This window comes from Fukomys damarensis, unplaced genomic scaffold (assembly GCF_012274545.1).
Source record: "Fukomys damarensis isolate Sample0158 unplaced genomic scaffold, DMR_v1.0_HiC HiC_scaffold_39, whole genome shotgun sequence".
NCBI classification, from domain to species: Eukaryota; Metazoa; Chordata; class Mammalia; order Rodentia; family Bathyergidae; genus Fukomys; species Fukomys damarensis.
The window spans coordinates 96,292,173-96,314,152 of record NW_022900951.1 but is presented as its reverse complement, the minus strand read 5'-3'; the positions used below and the strand labels follow the sequence as shown (position 1 = coordinate 96,314,152).

Here is a 21,980-nt window from a genome sequence, read left to right as displayed (position 1 = left end):
GGCTTCCCCCTCTCCCACCTCATCCTGTGCTAAAGCACCCTGTTTATTTCTTCGTATCATCACAATGTACCTAACCATTAGCTTATTGACTCCCACCCAGCCTCACTAGAGTGCAAGCTCCCTGAGGGCCAGGAGCTCATCTGCCTTTCATACCACAGCCAGAGTGCCTAGCAGGTGTCGAATAAATGCAAACAGCTAGCTTTTTCACTCAAGCCCAAGCACACTTTGCTTTTTCCATCTCTGCAACACTGCTTTTTCTGTCTTCGTCCTGCAGTGCTGTCTTGCCCATTCCTGACCAATTAACATCCCTTGCATCCTTCAAAACTTCAAGGCTCAGTACTTCCAAGAGCCCCTGCTTATTACCAGCCCTTCTCCCCCATGTGGGTTCCTTTATTAAGTATATACAGCATTGAACACCTTGCCAGTCTTGTCAACAGTTGACCACATATCACGCCTTTGCTTGTGTTTGCTTTGCAGTTTTGCTCATTTCACCTTATGACTCTAAATTACTGCTGGGTCAGTACTGCCTCATACTTTGTAATTCTGCTGAAGTGCTTAGTCCTGTGTGGTACATACTGCTGTCCATAAAGCAGGAAGGCAGAACACTTCCTCATACCACCAAGAAAATAAAAGTAGCTGGAAGTTCCTGTTAGGAACAGAACTAGAGTTCTAAAGAGTTGTTCTGACATTTAGAAAATGAGGCCTATTCTTTTCCTCACTGTAATTTATTGAAGAAAAATCAAAACTGCAGCTCAGAAAACATTTCTGTGACAAGTAGCAAGAGTTTAGCTATTTCATTCTTACAAAAGAATACTGTACACAAAAGACAGACTATGATGTTTATAACCTGGGCTTGGGATTTTAGATTTTATATAAAAAACCTATTTTTGCAGCTTTCAGAACCTTTTACAAAGTTGTTTGCTTCAAGGGGTATTTTTAAAAACTAACAAACACGAACTATTCATTTCCTCAGGGTTAAGACTTTGCTACCCTCCAAACTCAGATTTTTCTAAAGAGATTTTCATTGTGTGTGTGCATGTGTGTTAAATGCCATTTCTAATAAAACTGCTACAGATGGTGAAAAATCAGTTATTTTTATGGTGCATTTCAGCAACACAGTTCTGAGAGTTTAAAGGTTTTGGTCAGTTAGATATTTAACTATAGTTCGATAATTCTGATTAGCAATGTGACCCACACCATATTTTTTCTATGAAAAATAAATTTAATAGGAAAAAATACTTTTAACATACTGGAAGCCCGAGTGTGTATGTATGAGTGGGGGAGAGGGAGAGGATGTGTATGAATGAAGAGCTTAATGGTAGGTATTAATGCATTTTAAGTGTGTAGAAGCTATTTGAAATGTACAGTTATAAATATTCCATGAAATATCTAAAGCAGGGCAATCTTGAAATTTGATTTTTTAAAACATCTACTAAAGGTGGTTAGGTTAAAGTGTTTTCATTCTTTACATTTTGGGGAAATGTGTGTCAAACATTCCATTTGATCCTTTCTGGGCAACTGGGACATCTGATGAGAAAAACCCAAGATGACTAAATAATTTATTTTCAGGGTAGGCTTCCAAAGCAAGTTAAAAAGGCAGAGAATTCAGGCCAGTTGAACCTTACATGACTTCAACTGGAAGATGGTCTGCAGAGGAAAGAGTTAAACAGTCATAGTAAAATCTGCCGCTCCGAAACAAGAGTCTAAGACTGGAATGCTTCATATTTCAATAAGGATGATTCTACTATGACAAGATCAACTTTTGAAGCTAAAATTTTGATCTGGTTTCTGATAAGGCCTAATCTACATGGTGGCACGTGCTCTCAGCAGTTAGCAGAGGTTATGAGTTCAAGAGTGACTTACAGGGAGGCCACAGGTCAAACTGAGCGAAGCTAGTCTGTGTGAGCCTTGCACTGACTGACCCTGTGCCTGTGGCTGGCCTCGTGATGTGGTCTCTGCTCTTCCACTTCAACTGCATGTTGCTGTGTGGTGTCACGGCAATGCCCTGGCTTCAGTGTCATGTTTTTCTTCCCAGGGTAAATTTCACATCCTACCACTGCTAAGCTTTGCTTATAAAATCTGGAGAAAGCTGGGAGTGGTGGTGCACACCTGTAATCCCAGCAGTCTGGGAGGCTGTAGCAAGAGGATCACAAGTTCAAGTCCAGCTTGGGCAACTTTGTGACTTAGTGAGACCCATTCTCAAAATAAAACCAAAAGGGCTGGGGATGTAGCTCAGCATGAAGGCCTGGGCCTCCATCTGTAGTACCACACACACAGAAGAATCTGGTGGGATTGCCATTGTGATGTAGCAGTGTTGGGAAAGCCTCATTCATGGTGCAGGTGTTCATGGGGACAGCAGTGTGGGGCTCTGAGGTGGTGTAGGGCCAAGGCATCACATTTCTGAGGAGAGCAGATGGGAGGACTCTCTCACCACTCCTCTGTGCAAAACTGTGAGGTCATATTCATCTGTGATTGCAACACGCCTTCAGCCAGTGTACTTCAAGTTCTGTTCAGTTTTACAGAGTCGGTTTTTTAGACTTCAGTTTTCCAGTTCTGAAGAACTTCTTTAATTCCCGTAATTCCTGGGGCTTCAGGCTCTGGTCCACCCCTGGGGTCAATTTATAGCTCAGAGGAGACACAATGTAACCATTTTGGTAAAGACATATTCTCTTGCAGAACTCAAAGGTGCTGAACATAAGTCCAAAATATGGAATTATCTGTTAAACAAAAAATAAACGTTATCTTAAACTCAGGGAGAAAATATCAACATGTCTACAGTCAAGGTGGGTCAGGATATACTAAAATAATAGCTGTGGGTAATACCGTGTCGTAATTCTTTGTGGAATCAGGGAAGGTGACAGAGGAAGGCTGGTACAGCGTGGGTAGAGTGAGAGAGATGGCAGAATGCCTGATGAGCATGTTAGGTAAGCAGTGGGCCTGGGCTGATGTGCACATTGGCGATCTGACACTGCCTGTCAATATATGTTGGCCTTGACTGGAATCATTTATATGGCAGCTGGTGCAAGGCTTGCCTGGAGTTCTTCATGAAAATTTTACCCTTTGGTCATGGAATTCTCTGGGAATAGGGTGCATACACATATGCACATACACACAATTTTGTAGTTTCTGATGGGGTCAGATCTCCTTGGGGTTCAGGAATCCCATGTTAGGAATCTAAGTTAAATGCTTAGTTCTTGTAGGGTGGGGTACAAGAATCCCCACCACTGCATAGGCTCCTCCCATTCTTTAGGGCTGACGGCCAGTCTGCATCTATGGGCCTTGTGCTATCCTTAGTGCTAGATGGGTGTTTCCATGGGGACAGAGACAAAGGAAAGGGTGGAACTGGGAGACACAGAGAAGCAATAGACTGGCCATTCCCTCACCTTCAGTAAGTTGGCTGTCAATCCATTCCAGAGCCCCAGGACCCCTTGAGCCTTCACGATCTGCCGGAAACAGTCCATTGCTCCTGAGAAATGGACATCTACACCTCCACAGTGGGGGAGATAGGAGCTCTGAGCCTGGGAGGAAATAGAAGGTGGGATGGAATGATTTAAATACCAGGAAATAAAGGTCCTATTCGAAGGAGGCAGAGTTTCAAGTCTGCACTCTGGATGCTATGCCCCCGGCCAAGATAATTGCAAAGAATGGCTCCCATAGTGTTCTTCTTGGCCCCATGGGCTTAGAATGAATATAAACATGCTTTAAAACCATGATGCCCTGTTCACAAATGTGTGATTTATTTTGCCAAGAAGGAAGCAGGCATTTGAAAGATTTGATTCTGTACTTACATTCCATGCCATCACACACCCTCTGGGCATGATATTATTCCTAGGTTCTTAACCAATTTTAGTGCCCTCCTGCCTCTTTGTCTTAACTACTCCTCCCCTGGAAAGCTACTACGTGCAGTAAGTGAGGGCTGCTTACCCCTTCATCGCAGATGTCACCTGGTAGGAAGTAGAGTGATGGTGGTATTCTTCTAGCTCCCTGCTGCTGTCCTCAGACCCCAAATCCCTCACAGTCATGCCAAAACTGGGGCTCACGTCACTCACTCGTTCTTTGTCTTGCTTCACCAACTTATCTCCTGGCCACTCTTCTGCAATGACTGAAGGCTGTGACACCTGGTGGCTCAATCGTGCCCAGCCTCGTTATCCTCTTACGGAACATTTAAGACAACCTGTACCATCCCTCACAGCTGGTCTTCAACTTCACTGGTCCTCACTGTTCCGCCACTTTGTCCACCGTTAGCCACCCCAGAACTATCCTGACTGAACCCCATTATCATCAAAAGGCTCTATCTCTGTGACTTTTTTCCATTAGAAAAGGAATTCTACAATCAGATGAAATGACTTTTCAATATACCATTTCCCTATAAAATCAATACTACTTGTTTATCATGAGGGGGATGTCCTCTTACAGTTGGCTTTCAGGAGTGCTGTTTGCTCTACATTAGGCTGTACACATACAGTAGTTTGGCTGATTCAGAAATGTCTATAGCATTTTGTGGCACTGGAACATTTTGTGGCACTGTGCCATGTGGGAGAGGCAGAGAGTGTAACAGTAATAAGCATAACCTTGGAGGTGGACAGGTCAGGTTCAAGTCCTTGCTTCCTTGTTTATTGGCCATGTGACCCTAGGCAACTTACATAATCTTCTTGAGCCTCAGTTTACTTAGTGAGAAAACAGGGATAATATCTACTTCATAGGACTGGTACGAAAACACAATGTAAAGCATTTAGCATGTTGGGCATGCAGTAGGATCAATACCTAGGAGCTGGGATTGCTATTAATTACTAGTATGTTTGAGACTAAGAGATAGAGAGACAGTACTCAGTTAAGGATGAGGGCCTGAGTAAACTGAGACAAGCCCTGGGAAGTTACAGTGCAAGGGAGGTCTAGCAAAAGCGATAATCGCACTGTTTCATTTTCAAGTGGCCATCAACATTGCCTGCCAAAGTCTGTACATATGTAAACCCAATGGCTTGGTGGCATCCTCCCTAAGAGCCCCTCTTGGCTAGTGGGAGCTTTTCTTTGTTCTTCCTAATAAACTACAGCTGGTTCATTCTCCAATGCTGTTGACTTAATTCAACTTCAGGACAAGAGCCGAGGAAGAGAGAAAAGTGCTAACACACTGAAAGTATTCTGTCATTCAAATCCCTTACTGTACTTCCTAGTTCTCCTCATGCCCACTTCCGCAATCTTATATATGTCAGACTTTTTTTTTTTTTTTTTTTTTTTTTGGAACTGGGGATTGAACTCAGGACCTTGCACTTGCAAGCCAGGTAGCAGAACCACTGAGCTAAATCCCCAGCCCTATCAGACTCTTCTGACCAGTGTCCTCATCTATTCAACTATTTCACTCTGAATTTGCACTCATCAAATCTTTCAGAAACCATTAATCTCTGCTTACTTGCCTGCTCTTTGATCTCTAGGTTACAGGTGCTCCATTGGCCTCTTTTTCATTCTTGCAGCTCCCTTTTTCCTGTTTTTTGCTTCTAGTTTCAAAATCAATATAGCATCTTTCTATAAAATTGACATTACTTGTCCACTCTGAGGGGGACATCCCTTTAGAGCTGGCTTTCAGGAGTAGAGCTTGTCCTTCAGTTGATCCCTACCCCCTCAAACTTCCTCCCTGTTCCACAATGCTAAAGACAAATACATATAGGAAGATGGGGACAGTGGAAGCTTCATGGCCTCTGACCTTGGCTGCCCAGAGCAGGCCTGCAAAGGACCCCTTCCCATTCCTCACAACCGCTTTGCCAAACCTTGCCACATTCCTCCCCTATACCCATCTCTTCCACTCTAGGTGGCTGAGCTGGCCTCCTAGTCCATGGAGAAACCAGACATTATACTACCTCAACTTTTTTTTTCTTTTGGCACTACTGGGGATTAAATCCATGGAACATTGAGCTACATCTCTAGATCTTTTTATTTTATTCTGAGGCAGGCTAAGTTGCCCAGGTGGGACTCCAACTTGCCATCCTCCTGCCTCAGACTCTTGAGTAGCTGGGATTACAGGTGTGTACCATCATGAAAACCACTCACATGAAGGTAGGGCCTGAAAGCTTTTCCATTGGATTGTCCATCAGTTTAATTCCAGTCATATAGAATAAAAGGGAATCAGACTTTACTAATTCAGACTGGCTCCCCCCTACACACCCAATAGTTGGAATTAGTGATATTTTACTGTCTGGTTTATCAAATGTCCTATTTATGGGGAGTGTTTTACAAGAGAAGCTAAAGTCTAACTTAGGCAAGATGACCATCATCACTGCCAGGGCCATGCAGCACCAGGAAATGAGGTGGAGTTAGGTAGCTGTCAAGTACAGCAACAAGTTTTAGTTTCAAGCCTTGAAGTCTAGAAGCCAAGGTCAGGGAGTCACTGGGGACTGGATCCTGAGTGCAGGTTACAGTAGCCTAGGAGGTGAAGTATCTGGCTTCTAGTCTTGCCCTGCTATACACTAGCTCGGGACTTTGGTTAAGTCACTCCTGTAAAGTTCATGGGTTTTCATCTGTAAAACGAAGTAATTAGACTGGCAGATCTTAAGGTCCCTTTCAAACTTGAGTTTGTGCTTTGGGGATTCTTACTTCTTAGGGCCTAGAATAATCAAGGCCTTGAAGATCTAGGGCTCAGAGACAAGAAAAATCCAGAACCTGGGGATGGTGTTGCATGCCTTATAATCTCAGCACTCTGGGAGGCCGAGGCAGGAGGAAGGCAAGTTTTGCCCAGCCTAGGCAACTTAGATACTTAGTATCTTAGTCACTTTCTTGTCACTGAGATGCAGTACTCAACATTCACAATTTAAGGGAAGAAAAGTTTGCTTTGGCTCATGTTTCAGTCTGCAGTTGGCTGGCTACAAGGCAGGGTGGCATAGCAGAGGAGAATAACAGAGATGAGCTGCTCAAGACATGGCATCCACAGGGCAGATAAAGTCAAGGGAGGAGCCAAGGAGTAAGACACAGTTTGAGCAAATACAGCCTGTCATTCTAGTCTAGCAGGTTGGTTTGGTCTTCAGCATAATTGCCTCCTCTCCAATTTAAGAATGATCATAATGGTGTTAATAGTAGTGATTACTTATTTAGTGCTTACTGTTCATCAAATACAGTTTTAAGCACTCTGCATTAAATCATATGGACAACAACTCTATAAGGTAGGTGTTAATATTACCCCCTTTTATAGATAAGGAAATCGGGGCCCAGAAAGTTCAAGTCACTTGCTGAAGGCTGCAGAGCTAATGCACAATTGCAGGTAGTCGGTGCCTTCTCCAGGCACTCACTGTGTGGTCAGTAGGCTGATGGACTCTGAGCCCTGAGCCACCTGTGCTGTGAAAGGCACACACAGGGGGAGGGGTACCCTGGCTACACATCAGAATCACCTGGGTGCTTTTACAAATGCTTATGTCTAGGCCTCACCCTAGGTCAGTTAAGTTGCAACCTCTAGGGCCACAGCCCAGTTATTGATGGTTTGTTTGTAAAAGCTTCCCTGGTTAGTTTAATATGTAGCTAAGGGTTGAAAAGCACTATTCTTAGCCTATAACCATTCCTTCATCCCTCAGGGGTGACTGGCAATACATGCTTGCCTTTGTGCTCTATCATACTAGTAAAGAGAAATAGAATGTGTCAGGCTGTTAGTCACCAGCACCTGAATTTAAATCCTCCTTCTACACAAAGTCAGGCAACTATCCAAGCTATAAAACATAGCTGTCTGGTTCAGATCCACAGCTCTTGAAGTGTTATGGCTTATGTCTAGATGTCTCCCCAAAGTCTCACGCAGTCATAGGTGGGGATTTTTTGGAGATGGCTGAATCTAGAGTGTGTGATGCTGGGATTAAGGGTGTGTGATTACTAAATCAGTCCAATGATTGGTTTGGCACAATCCTCATCCTGGTAGACTGGATGGAATGTAAAAGGGGCAGAAAAAAGCTGCTAAGGTCCCTTGCTTGCTTTGCCTTCTACCTACCATGAACAGTTTCTCTTCTTCAATGTCTGTCATGCCACCTTGCCTTGGAGCCAGCCAATTATGGACTGAAACCTCTATAAACTGTGAGCTATATAAACCTTTCTTCTTTTAACTTGGGGTATCAGGTATTTTATTCCAGCAATGAAAAAGTAAGTAAGACACCAGGGGAGCACACTGGATTCTGCAGGATGACATCATCTGACAAAACCAGGGAGCCAGGTCTGGCTCTGTCACTACCTATATAATCTCTGCCATGTCATGTACTTCTTTAGACCTTGGTCTCCTCACGTGTCAAGCAAGGAGAATAAAGGCAGATGACCTTGAAATCTCTTTTCAGCTTAAATCCTTGCTGCTAGCCCAACTTCATGCTCCTTCCTGCTTCTAGGACTTCAAACTTACTATTTCCTCTGCCTTGCTCAGCCTGTCTTACTGATCAGAATGAATAGTACTTCCCCAGGAAGTCTCAGCTCCCTAGACTAGGTAAGGAGCCTACTGACCATTTTTGGTCACCCTTGTGCTTCTTCATGGCATGAAGCACAGTTTGTAATGAAATAACTATTTCTTTCATTTGTTCTTTCCCTATCTCCTGTCACAGTCTCACCTCCCTGATTATAAATACCATCGTAATCAAGAGGTTAAATTGAATCTTTAAAAATTAATAAATTAAAAAAAGATAATCTATTTCTCCAGGTTCCCCATGACTAAAACTGAAAGTGCACCCCCTAACTCTGGTGCTAAGGAGGATTCAACATTCCCTGGGCCCTCTAATGGGCCCTAGGCTGGCTAAATCTACACATGTATTTCTTGACTTTTGCTGCACCCTGACCATACTTTGGAGTACTTCAGTGCATGTAAGGAAGACTAGGTGCTCTCCCAATTTGGCCAAAATGGTGAATAAACTCATTTTTCCATTTTATGGGCTTTTCATATACTCTTGATGGTGGGCAGGTAAATAAATCCAGGCAGTGAGCAGCCACACCACCCTTCTGCCATCATGAGGGCAGTGACTGTCTGACCATGGTTTTATTTTCAAAGCCTACCAACATGCCAGGCACACAGTAGATAATTAACATACAGTGAAGGAAAGAAGGAACAAACCTGCATAAGAAGAAAGTGAAGAACAAATACTTCAAAGCAAAGCACTCGAGAGTTTCTGATATAAACATCACAGAGGCCTTTTAACAGAGGTGTCATTTGGTTATCCATTCTTTCCACAGGTACTAAAATAATTCAACAATATTTATAAAGAGGTCTAAGCTCCCGTTTGCTCCAGTTGGCAGACAAAATACACATACATTTTGACCAAAGTAATCCGACTTTGAGGAATTCAGTCTGCAGATATATCTGCACATGTGTGAAATGATGTATGTTGTAAGAGTGCTATGGCATTGTTAGTTAAGGATTGGAAATAATCTAAATGCCCACCAATAAGGGACTAGTTAAAGAAATAAGACATCATGGCCTGGGGGTATAGCTCCGTGGTGAAGTGCTAGCCTAGCATGTGCAAGGCTGTGGGTTTTATCCTCAGCACCACAACAAAACATCAAATACTTGCCTTGAAATAGGACATCATACTATGGAACACTAAGTTACAATTTAAAGTATGTAACACTGTGCCACAATTTAAAAATATGTGGCTGTTCCACTGGACTGATATGGTATCATCTCCAAGATATATTTCTAGGTGACAAAAACAGGGTGCATAAGAGCAACTGTAATCCAAGAAGAACATAAGTGTGCATGTTTATGTAGGTTTTTGCATAGACCATCTTTGTCAGATTATAGGTAAGAAACTGGTAACAACAGTGTTGTCTCGGGGAGAATCAGATGACTAAAGGAAAAAAGTGGAGAGACTTAGTTTTCAATGGGTACAGTTGTGGCACCTTTTAGATTTTTTTATCATATGCATTTACTGCCTACTCAAAAGAGAGAACAGTTAACTAGAAGAGACAAAGCTGGGTGTGGTGGCATGCACCTGTAGTCCCAGTTACCTGGGAGGGACAGGAAGATTGCTTGAATTCAAGAGTTCAAGGCCAGCATGGGGAGCAAAATGAAGGGGGTAGGAAGGGAGAAAGGGAAGGGGAGACAGACAGACAGATAGACAGAGAGGAGTCACAGAAAGAGAAAAGAATTAAGACAGTCTGCCAGCTGGAGCAAACAGGACTTTAGACTCTTTCAACTGTCACTTAGAAATGAGCTTCATCTTCTGTAGACATATAGGATTCAACTTGAAGACAAAGCTGCCTAATTCCCAAACCACCTGGAAGGCAAGTGTGGTAGGAGGCTCAAATCTCTGGCAAACACCCAATAATCAAGTGGCGGAAAAAGCCAATCATTGGAGTAAATGGACATTTCTGTCCTGTGAGGCACATGACATGTTTCTCTTGGCATGGCCAGGACCTAAATAGCTGTCTGCCTACAGCTGAGAAGCTGTGGTCTATAGTGGGACTCTTGTGCAGTAGGTATAGGCAGCTGCTTCCAGCACATGTGCCTGCTAGCTGCCCTGAGCACCACCGGAGTACGCCTCCCATCTCAGCAGAAGGCCAGAGGGATGATGGGCCACTGGGGATGCCTGTGGTCACTGTGGGGGAAGCCAGCAAATGTCAGCACGTTAGTATTCTACTTGGGCAGAGATGGGAATAACAGCGGATTCCTGTGTGGCCACAGGGTAGGGGGTGGGAGGCCAAGAGTGTGAGCTGGGACTGCCAAGGGAAGGCAATTGAGATGCAGCTAAGCAGCACAGGCTGAGGTGAGGCCAAGGCCTAGGCCAGGCTGGGGAACCCCATGCAGCTGTTAGTCAACTTTTAGAAGAGCCAACTTTGACAATGTCATGTTAACTAAGGATGAGATTACAGGGTAGGTAAAGTAAAATATTTGAAAGATGAGTTTTCAGAAGGCTGGGAACACACAGATTTGTACATGGTGATCTCTCAGTAAATGCCTATTAAACTAACAAAGAATAATTAACTGTCCCACCCTCCCTGCTCATCATTAGCTGTAGAGAGCAAGAGTCTACTGAGGTTTTGTGATCCCGGCTCATTTGTGGGTACAGTAACCACGGGAATGCAGAAACACTCAGACTGGCTTTATAGATCTAACCCTATATGTATAGCTCCTAGGCTCTGTATGCTATGTATAGATTCTGAAGAGAGGCTCCCAGCACTATAAAAATAGCATTGATTATGTGCCTGGCTCTGGATTTACATTAACTTAATTCATTGTCTTCTACAGGTATCTGAAGTAGGTACAACTCTCGTCATATTTTACAGATGAGGAAGATGAGGCTCAGACTCAGGTCCATGCAGGAGTAAGGGGCAGGCTGGGATCCAAAGCTCATACTAGGACCCACTGAGCTAGTGAGCTCATTAGAGCCACAAGGTGAACACAGCCATCTAAAACAAGTCACTGACAGCTATGTGGGGAAAAGGTGGAAACTTCAAAGTTGCCTGGAAGCCAGCGGAAGGGTCAGCAACCTGGAGACTCCATATTTTCCCACAGCAGCAGGGTGTCACATGCGTGCTCATAGCTAGCTGTAAGCTTTCCTGGTGGACAGCAGCTATTTTCCAGGCCCTTTTCCCTATGTATCTCTTCACTCCCACTCTGGGACGGGGAGGTGGGTAGAACCTCCTATCTTAGCAGCTGTTACTGGTTAGCTGGAGTTCAAAGAAGCCTACTTAGTACAGGGCTGCCATTTAGACTCCCAGACCTTTACATCTTGAAAGGAATAAGCAAGCTCAGGTCAGGAGAAAAGGACAGAGTGACTTTACCTTCAGTGGAATTAGGAAGGCTCCTCCCTACTCCTTCCTGCTTGCCCTCTAGGGACAGTCTTGTTTCCATGATCAACAACTGCCATCCCTAAAGTATTTAGGGCACAGTACACCTTTGAAAAAACAAAGGGGGAGAGTTTTCCTTTCCCTTCACTTAACTCATGATGCCCTAACAAGTAACCCTGCCTAAGGGATGTCCAGGCATCTACCTGGACTTGGAAGACCTCCTTTTTTTCTAACTGCCAAAGCACTGCTGCTCACTTGGGCAGAAGTTAGTCCTCCAAGTGGCCAGACCTCAAAGCAAGATGACAGCGAGGAACTGAATTTGCAACAAAGGTGAGTTTGCCATCCCCTCTCAGTGCCTGGCAGAGTCTGCACTTCTGGGCAAGTAAGTAGGCTCTGTTAGGAAAACAGCTCCACTCCTGTTGAGAGAATAGATGCTCTGTCACCCAGGAGAGGCTGAAATAGGCAGAAACCCTCAACCCTGCTGCCACTTCCTAGCAGGATCATGAAAGCAATTTCTCCTTCCCTCCTGGGACTTTACACTTGCTCTACTCCTACCAAAGCTCAGAAAGCCAGTGGGGCTTTCTTCTCAATCCTTTGGAGCAGCCATGGTCAGTTTGTAGCTGTTCAAAGGATCTGTGGCTGCTGAGCAATCTACGTCTATGGCTCACTGTTCCTATCACAATCTTCAAGTCAAAGATGCCAATAAAGCTGCCTTCTATTACCAATCAAGCGGCAGGACAGCTCAGTTTTCCAACTATGTTTTCTTCTCTAAGTTACGTTAACTGTTCCCTGGCCAAAGCAGGATTGCTATGGTCTGAACCTCTGTGTCTCCCCAAACTTCTATGTTGAAGCTGTGATGGCCTCAGGGGGTGGGGCTTCTGGGAGATTAGTAGGTCATGAGACCAGGGCCTTACATGAATAGATGAATAGGATTAGTGGCCTTACAAGGCCCCAGGGAGCTGCTGGGCCCTCGATTTTGTGAGGACACAGCAAGACAATGCCCTCTATGAACTAGGGAGCAGGCCCTTACTAGAGACCAAATCTGCCTGATTCTGGAATTCCTAGCCTCCAGAACTGTTGGTAATAGATTGCTGTTGTTTATAAGCTATGGTATTTTTAAAGATAGCAGCCTGAATTGATTAATATAAGGGTTGTGCCTGTCAGTTTTTGAGCATGCACACTATTATTTTTCTCAGCTCCTCTGGCACTGAGGTGTTGGCTCTCACTTCTCAAGGTTTAGCTTCCCTCCTCTTCATCTTTTATTCCCACCTGGGTCAAGGGAACTAAAGTTAGAACGAACCAGTTACCTATACAGGAACAAGCCCCTGTACTTGGGTGGATAAAAGAACAGCATAAGGGTGGAGAACTAGGTTCAAGACCCAGCTCCAGCACTCATGGGCAAGTGACTAACCCTCTTTGTGCCTCATTCCCTCATCTATAAGAGAGAAATAACAACAGTACTTACTTTGTAGGGGCAAAAGGATTAAAACGGTTAAGAAACTGCCTTGTACACATTACCTGACCAATAAATAGTAGTTACCATTCTCTAACTGCAATTTCTTTTTTGTACTAGGGAATGAACCCAGGGCCTCTGCACTGAGCTACATCCCCAGCCTTAAAAAAATTTTTTTTGGTACAGGATCTCTCTAAATAGCTAAACAGCTAAGGCTGGCTAAAGCTTTAGCCTCCCAGAGTGCTAGGAACACAGGTGTACACTACCTTGCCTGGTTATGTGGTTACAATTTCTTATTCCACGGCAGCTGTTCCTGTCATCAGTCATTACCTTTCCTAACATAGTTTTTCCTCATGTTCACCAAAGAACACAGATTTACATACAGCCATTTAGACCTGGTCACATGGACTAAAGGCAATCAACTAAAAAATATAAATTTGACAGTTCTGTGATCTGCCAAACACTTCCAGGTGCCATACAAAGCGGCGGCAGACTGAGATTAAGGAGTGTCAATGAAAATGTTGTGAAGATTGTTCCCTCTGTCCTTCTAGGGTATTTGCCAGTCTTGAAGTGGTCACAGCTGGTGCCCTGAGCTGCACACACCCTGACTGCTAAAGCAGGACATGGAAGAAGCTGCATTTGTGCACTGTAGCACATAGGCAGTTTTAGGCAGGTGATAAGCAGAGGTCATCAGCTGGGAGGGGCAGGCGTGCGTGTGCTTACCTTCTGTGAGGGCTCAGTGTTGTGCTTACAATGAGACTTTCCAAGCCTGCCCTGTATTCAGTGCCTGCTTTGTAATACATACTTCCCACCGGTAAAACGCTTGCAACATAGAGAAAATAAGGGACACAAAAAGATATAATACAAGAAAGTACATGACAAAGGCCATAAGAGAGCTATATGGGTTGAATATCCCTTACTTGAAATGCTTGGGATTTGAAGTGTTTGGGATTTGGGGTTTTTCAAAAATCTGGAATGTTTTCATGGATATAATGAGATATCTTGTGGATGGGACCCAAGTCTAAACGTGAAGTTTATGTTTTCTATGCACCTTATATACATAGCATGGAGGTACTTGTATGCAGTATTTTTAGTGTGCCTGCATTGTGACTGCCACCCATCACATAAGGTCAGGTGTGGAATTTCCCACTTTTGGTGTCATAATGGTGCTCAAAGTTTCAGATTTTGGAGCATTTCAGATTTCAGAATTTTGGATGAGGGATGCTCAACCTGTAGCAGGAGCGAGCTAAGGACATGGAGGAGGAGGAGACTGCTGCCTGGGGAGGCGACAGAAGACATGAGGAGGTGCTTTGACAAGGAAGAGAAGGCAATGTTTTTCTAAGTGTGGAAAAGGTGGGGCATGGATAGAAATGCTGCTGAAAGAAGCTGGCTAGAGGAGTGTAGGTTAATAGGCTAATAGCTTCCGGCAAAAGGAGGTATTCATCCACAAGGGTCTTGGAACAAAAGAACCATGCCCTCGAGCTCAGAGGCGGGTCTGTGAAAACCTGGCATCTGCAGTTATGGAAAGAGCAGGCTGTTAACTCAGCTTCTCTAGTCCCAGATTCCCTTCCCAGTGGTCTGGGGTACCTCCACTGTGATTAAAGGCCAAACTTCTGCTTTCAGCCATCACAAGAAGATGGCTGTTTTAGGGGGTGGGAAAAGCCAACACTTGTCAAACGAAAGCAACAAATCATGTTACAGTAGGTCTGGAGGGACAGCCTGCACGCGGCAAACTCAGCTGACCCTTTAAGGAGCCGAGAGAGATTCAGAGGCAGAGGTGGCCACAAGAACAAAGGCATGGTGACTGGAATGTAAAACACATCCAGTCTTCAGGGCTGGGGGAGGAAAATGAGGAAAGTAGTTTGGCTGGTACTGGAGGCTTGAATATAGCAGAGGTCATAAAAAGGCATGTTTTATCAGGTCAATCAGTACTTAATTTTTTATTTGCAACACTGAAAACGGGAGATTTTACATAAAAATCTGGATTTTAGGCTCCCTTGAAAACTGGGCCTGTATTTCTAAATGGCATCCATCCTTTGAGGAAGAGGAGCTTGCAGCCTGCCACAGCCTCCACTCATTTTATTTCTTTCCGTTATCCACATTTAAATGCTAATCACATTATTGTGAAGTTCAGCTCTCTAGAAGGCTTTCAAAAGCCATGATGGCACAGAATGCATTTCAAGTCTTCTTCTTTAGGGGATGAGGATATGTTCTCTGGGTTTCTCCATTCTCCTTTCCATGTTGTGAGTTCCAACAGGCATGTGATGTCATAACTTCTGGTATAAAGGGCCTCTGTGCAATTTATTTTTTGGTTTTTGAGACAGGGTCTCACTATGTAGTTGAGACTGACCTGGATCTCACTATGTAGCCCAGACTGGTCTGGAACTCACAGTGATCCTTCTGCCTCAGCCTCCCGAGTGCTGGGATTACAGGCATGTGCCACCATGCCCGGCTTGCCTTTAGTACTTACTAAGGGCATTGAAGGAGGATACAACATGGATCTTAATAAAGGTTTTTGAGACAGGGTCTCACTATGTAGTTGAGACTGACCTGGATCTCACTATGTAGCCCAGACTGGTCTGGAACTCACAGTGATCCTTCTGCCTCAGCCTCCCGAGTGCTGGGATTACAGGCATGTGCCACCATGCCCGGCTTGCCTTTAGTACTTACTAAGGGCATTGAAGGAGGATACAACATGGATCTTAATAAAATGAGTCCTGCAGAAGCCCATGGTTGGGCTGGAGAGCACTGAAATGAATCTTGGTCCTAGAGACGAGCAACTTGGGTTTATATCCCAGCCTAGTTACTGGGTGGTGATCTGACAGGCTACAGAATCTTTCAGTGCCTTGGTTTTCCATCTGTACAATGGGCTGAGGGTTAACAATGCCCACTTTTCAAGGATTTTATGAAATAGTGACAATAAAGAGCTTAGCACAGGGCCAGGGATTCAGCTCAGTGGTTCCGCTGCTTGCCTCGCAAGCACAAGGTCCTGAGTTTGATTCCCAGCACCAAAAAACAAAAAGAGCTTAGCACAGTGCCAGTTATGTACTACTACTATTCAATGTTTATTATCATTTTTAGAACCCTGGAGACAACTAAAGAATTATTGTATAATAGTGTAGATGAGCGTTATTAAGGTCCTAATCCAGGACCCTAATCCAGGGTAGAGGGCAGTAACAAAAAGACTAGTGTGGCAGTTAGGAATGGAGAGGAACCTGGGCTTGAGGTTGACTGGGAGAGTGAGAAAGTCAAGAGTAAAACCTGACTTCAGGATTTCCAGCCTAGGTAATGGGAGCAATGATGGTACTGAAATGGAGAACTCGAGGAAGAGTTTTAGGGCCAGGAGAGGTGGATCTGATAAATATTAAGTTAGAGGTGACAGTGGTGATATGTTGGCCAAATGGCAATGTCAAGTGGCTGTGAGACATGTGGGAGGCTGAGGCTGAAGACAAAGATTTGATCTTGAGAAGCTGTGAGAGGGGATTAGTATGCAGAGAGGGAATGAAGCAAGCTGCTGTGTGCAGTTCAACAAAGACAGCTCAAGGTAGTAGCCATCTCAATCAAGTCTGGACTCTATCTGAGCAGGCTGGACCTGCGTTTATTTACCGGCCATGTGTGCTCTGCTCAGTCAGCTGTGCCACTTGGTTACCACCTTTGTCCTTCATCTCGTGTGCTTTCACTTCAAATGCTGACCTGGCCCAATCCTGCTTACCTTATGAGCTGTGGTGGGGTCAAAGTCCACCAGGGTATAAAGCAACAGGCTGACACTTGGTTTTATATTTGATGAAAGGGAGACAGTATGGACAGGAGGGGAGGGTGTCAGCAAATTCGGGGTGGGGGACCATGCTTTTGAGCCAGGTGCCTCCTTCCTGACTCTTTCAGAAGACCTACAGGCTCCAAGGCTCCCACGTTCTATCTAAGCTGCTCCCTGGATTTTCAGGGCAGTGTTCCCTAGCCTGTCTTCCTCTCTCTTCCACATGTATCTGTACAGAGAACCATTTACTCAGGACTCCCTGGTCCTTATTAGGGGCCCACAGGTTTATCACATAGACTAATCTTTGTCAATATTTTCCCTTTCCTACTTGTTTTCTCAATACACTAAGTGCTACCAGTCTCTTCTGGCCCAGGATCTGGGCCAGGTATGGGAGATCTAGACGAAAGGGCCAGGCTATACAGAAATGGGGAGAAGGGCATTTCATGCAGGGAAGTGTTGGAGCCCATGCAAGTACACCAGGTGGAGGCACCTCACTCCCTTTGTGCACAGGGCAGACCTCCCTTCCCACCAGAAATGTTCTATTTAAACATGCACATGCATAATGTATTTACCTCTCCACTCTCTAGCATGCCAGCCAGGAGCCAAGGCAAGAGAAAGAAAGAAAGAAAAAAAAGGAATGAGTATAAGCCTGGTGAAGGAAGGGCTCAGGTGGTTAAACAAGACTTCTGATTATTGTCATTAATGTTCCAAAGGGTTCCAACCTGATGTAGTACTAAATGGGCAGATTGCCTGTGTGCTTGTGTTTCTGGATAAAAGCATATTAAGAGAATGAGTCATTCAGACAAAGGGGCTAGTCTGTGGTGGTGGTGGGGTTTGAGAAAAATTCCCCATCCAGTTGGTTTTCCACCAGACACCTGCCATTGATTAGCTTCACGTTGGGCAGTGCAATGGGTAAAGTCAGTGGAATGCAAATATTACCATTAAATGTGTTTAAGTCACAGTAGCCTGGTTCCCTGGGAAAGGTCCCTTGTTACCAGTTCCACTGGCAAAACCTGCCTGCTTCAGTGGAGGCAGACGGTACTTTAATTTCTCTCTCCTTGGTGAATTTAGGTGTGTGCTTTGCAGGAAAAACAACAGCTTTACGGTTTTCCTGATGTCTCTAGGCTCCTTATCTTCCAAACCGAAGGTAGATTTCGAGCAGGGATTATAAGGTTTGTAACTGGACTGAGATCACTGGACTGAGATCACAGAGCTGCTGGCTGCAGTACTTTGATTGTGCTCACTGTTTACTGCAGTGACATCTAATGGCCAGGAAAGGAAATGCCATGTTTGCATTGAAAAGCATGTGGTTTTTTGTCTTGGGGTTAATTTTTTAGAGTGTGGATGGATAAATTTATATTATATAACCATGAGTTATATTTATTATATAACTATAGGCACCCTCTTTCCCTCTCTTTCCCTCTCTCCCTCTCCCTCTCTCTCTCTCTCTCTCGGGGCAATACTTATTAACCCACACACACAAAAAAAACACTTTTACTGAAACCATAAGAATTAATTTCCTCTATCTTTGGATGTCATTTATGATGTTATTGATAAGTAGATGCTGATCCTATGTTGTAAAAACAGCACAATTACACCTTTGGAGTTTTCCTTTCCTATTTTAGGGTTGCTATGTATATATATACATATGTATATATATATGTGTGTGTATTTATTTATTTATTATTATGTATTTATTTATTTATTTAAAAAGTTTTCCTTTTTAATCATCATGACTTTGCATCTACTTGAAATCTTCTACAAGCTCTATGTATACATTATAGAGAAGGTTCTTATACAGAAGAAAAGTTGACCACGACTGCCCTCGAATACCCACTTCTAGTGTGTTTTATATCAGTCTATAGCAGACTGTTGTGGCAAGGACATACGCTAATGTAGAATTTAGTGTTGGCTAGATTCTCCCAGAGGAGGACATTGTTCTAGCTACCAGGAAGAGAAAGGAATGCAAAGGCTTACGGAAAGGAATGAAACCACTCAACCTCACATTAAGATGTCCCTGGACTTCATCAGAAACCCTTCCTCCTGACTAGACTTACCCGCCACAAGTGGGACTCTGCATAAAGAACACTAAGTTATGAGGTGGCAGGAAGTGCCAGAGAGATGCCCCTGGCAGTGAGATTCTTACAGCCAGGATATTTTAAAAAATGAGTAAAATATGACAGTATATCATAACCCTTTCATAACCCTACCACCTCTCCTTAGCTTGTTTTTTGGAAGAAGGTATCCTTAGGGGATGGGGGATGTAGCTCAGCAATAGAGTCTGCCTACCATATGCGAAGCCCTGGGTTCCATCCCCAGCAATACAAAAAAGTCATCTATTATAAAAAAGAATATTAATATCATATAAAGAAAACTTTTTCTTAAGGGTTGAAACATATTAAATTGACATTTGAACATAATAAGAAATTAGATATTGGCAATTTCATATGGTTAAAACCAAAATTAGAAGACTAAAACAAAAGGAGATTCTGAAGAAAAGACAGACTATCTTTGAGTTTAGAGGGATACATAGCAGGTTCAAGCCTGGCCTAGACTATGTAGGGGGACCCTGTTTCAAAAAAATATCTTACATAAATTTTTCTAAGTTTCTAGTTAAATATAATTCCAACACTAAACACATGTCATTCTAAAGTGCATCAGGAAGAACAAATGACTGAGAATAATCAAGGAAATGTTGCAAAGAAAAGCAAGGAGGATTAAAAGTCACTATAAAGCTACAGACATTGAAATAGTGTGGTGTTGGCACAAGAACAAACTGATAAGACACAGCCCAGAGGTAGAGACCCAAGAAAAAATTATATTTTATATTTATATTTATATTTAGTATGTGTTGAAAGTAACATCACAAAGTAGTGAGAAAGGAAATATTAGAAATGGTGCTTAAATAATTGGTAAACTATATTTTTTAAAAAGCTAGATGATTGTATCATGTCATACAGCAGGTAAATTCTAAATGTATTAAAATGTTAAATGTAAAAATTATGACTAAAATATTGAAAGGACATTAAGTGAACTGTCATTAGGTTGTGGGATGAGGTAGGCTTTTAAGCAGAAAAACAAGGAAACAAAAGCACAGTACAATAATTGCATAAAATTCTAAAAATTCATACAGTAAAACCACAGTAATAACGTATAAACAGCATTAGAAGCCAAATGTCAAACTGGGAAAAATATGTGCAAGATATAACAAAGGGCTAATACCTTTAATATATAAAGACTTCTTATGAATAAATAGAAAAAGCTGAATATTCTATAAAAACTCATAGACATATAAGTAGAAAATTTATAAAGAAATACAAAAGGTTGGATGTGTAGCTCAGTCGTAGAGCACTTGCCTAACGTGTATGAAGCTCTGGGTTCTATCCTAGTACCACACTGAAAAAAAAAAGGAAGAAAGACAAAAGGCCAACTGATACATGTGGAAAACATTCAATCTTGCTTATGAACAATAAAGTTCAAATTAAAACAGTGTGATACCACTTTTTAGGTAGCATTAGGTTCAGGATGACTTAAAAAGTGCCACTAATGTTGATTACTGCGGATGAGTGTTTAGATGAACTAGACTCCCTTACTGCTGGTGCAAATGGAAATCTATACATTTTCAGAATGCAAGTTTCCTTAAGAGCCTCAGGATTATTCATGCCTTGTGACCCATAAGTCAATTTCTAGAAATATAGCCTATGGATATCATCACAGATGTCACAAAATTCAAGGGTTTTTATTACAATGCAATTATACTCAAGAATTAGAAATAGCCTCAATATTCAAAATATGAGAAATTTTTAACTTTCTGGCACATCCATATGGTAGACTATTGATAATTAAAAATTTAATGACCTGGAGTAATATTTTTGTATAATAAGTAATAAAAGCACTCAACATAATTTTATAAAAATAAATAACCTTATATATGTTTATATATGCATACACATAAGTGCTCGCTTCAGCAGCACATATACTATACATACACATATGAACACCATAAAAGAAAGATAATCATTATCTATGGGTGTTGGGCTCATGGGTAATTGTTTTCTTTTTTGTACTTTCATGTATTTCCAAAATTTTCTACAACCTATGTATATTACTTTTTATTGTAGTCAAATATAGAATTAACCATTCTATTTTTTGCAGTAGTGGGGATTAAGCCCACGGCCTCATGCATTCTAAGCAAGTGCTATTCCACTGAGCTACATTCTTGGCCTAGATCAAATTTTATTTAAAGATGGAGCTTGCTAAATTGCCCAGACTGGCCTGGAACTTGCAGTCCTCCTTCCTCAGCCTCCTCACTAGCTGGAGTTACAGGTGTGCACCACTGTACCCAATGCAATTAACTACTTAAAAATATACTTACCTTACTTTTAAAAATCAGAAATAATTTTCTTTATAAATGAGCACACATGAAGGCTGTTCTAAATTTGCACCCACACTACAACAATGTGGCAATTGGTTGGAATGGCAGAGTGTAATGACAGTGTGTGTGACAAGTAAGTACCTCCAGGCTTTTCGGTGCAGAGGTAAGCAATGGCCCAGACCAGCCAAGAATACTATGAAGGGAAAGCATGAAGTAGGGAGGACATCGAGAAAGCCGAGGGACAAGTCAGTCTTGCAAAACACAATTGGGACTAATCACTTATAATTGCATTCAACTGAGCCCAAATTGATTTCCATACAGCACTTCAAGACTACGTGACTGTATAAACCAGGATTTGCCCGGAAGAGGTGATGGAGCCAGGCCAGCCAAGTGAAGTGGATTCTAGGGCAGCGAGTGGGGTTAAGGAAAGATTCAGAGCCTCAGTTTTGCTTAGGTTTTGAATCTTCCAGTATTACATGTGACCGCAACCCTCCAACTCTTTATTTGAACCAGTCTGATTTTTCTTTGATCAAAACTGGTTTATTCTAAACTGAGTGTGGTGGCACACACCTATAATCTCAGCACTCTGGGAACCTGAGGCAGAGAGTCGGAAGTTCGAGCCCAGCCTGTGCAACTGAGCAGTTTAACAAGACCCTGTCTCAAAAAAA

The 21,980-nt window shown here is 42.9% G+C and overlaps 1 protein-coding gene across 2 annotated transcripts in view; it reads right to left on the bottom strand.

Moving 5' to 3' along the window:
• Positions 1-2,514: 2,514 nt before the first annotated feature.
• The window catches only part of Slc25a43 (solute carrier family 25 member 43), a 28,716-nt gene continuing 9,250 nt past the window's right edge, over positions 2,515-21,980 (bottom strand). For both annotated transcript variants that reach the window (XM_010612984.2, XM_010612983.2), the window contains exons 4-5: positions 3,384-3,518; positions 2,515-2,717 (exon numbers count right to left, since the gene is read on the bottom strand). In XM_010612984.2, coding sequence (XP_010611286.1) covers positions 2,517-2,717; positions 3,384-3,518 — 336 coding nt within the window. In that variant the 3' untranslated portion in view covers positions 2,515-2,516. The remainder of the gene's footprint in view (positions 2,718-3,383; positions 3,519-21,980) is intronic.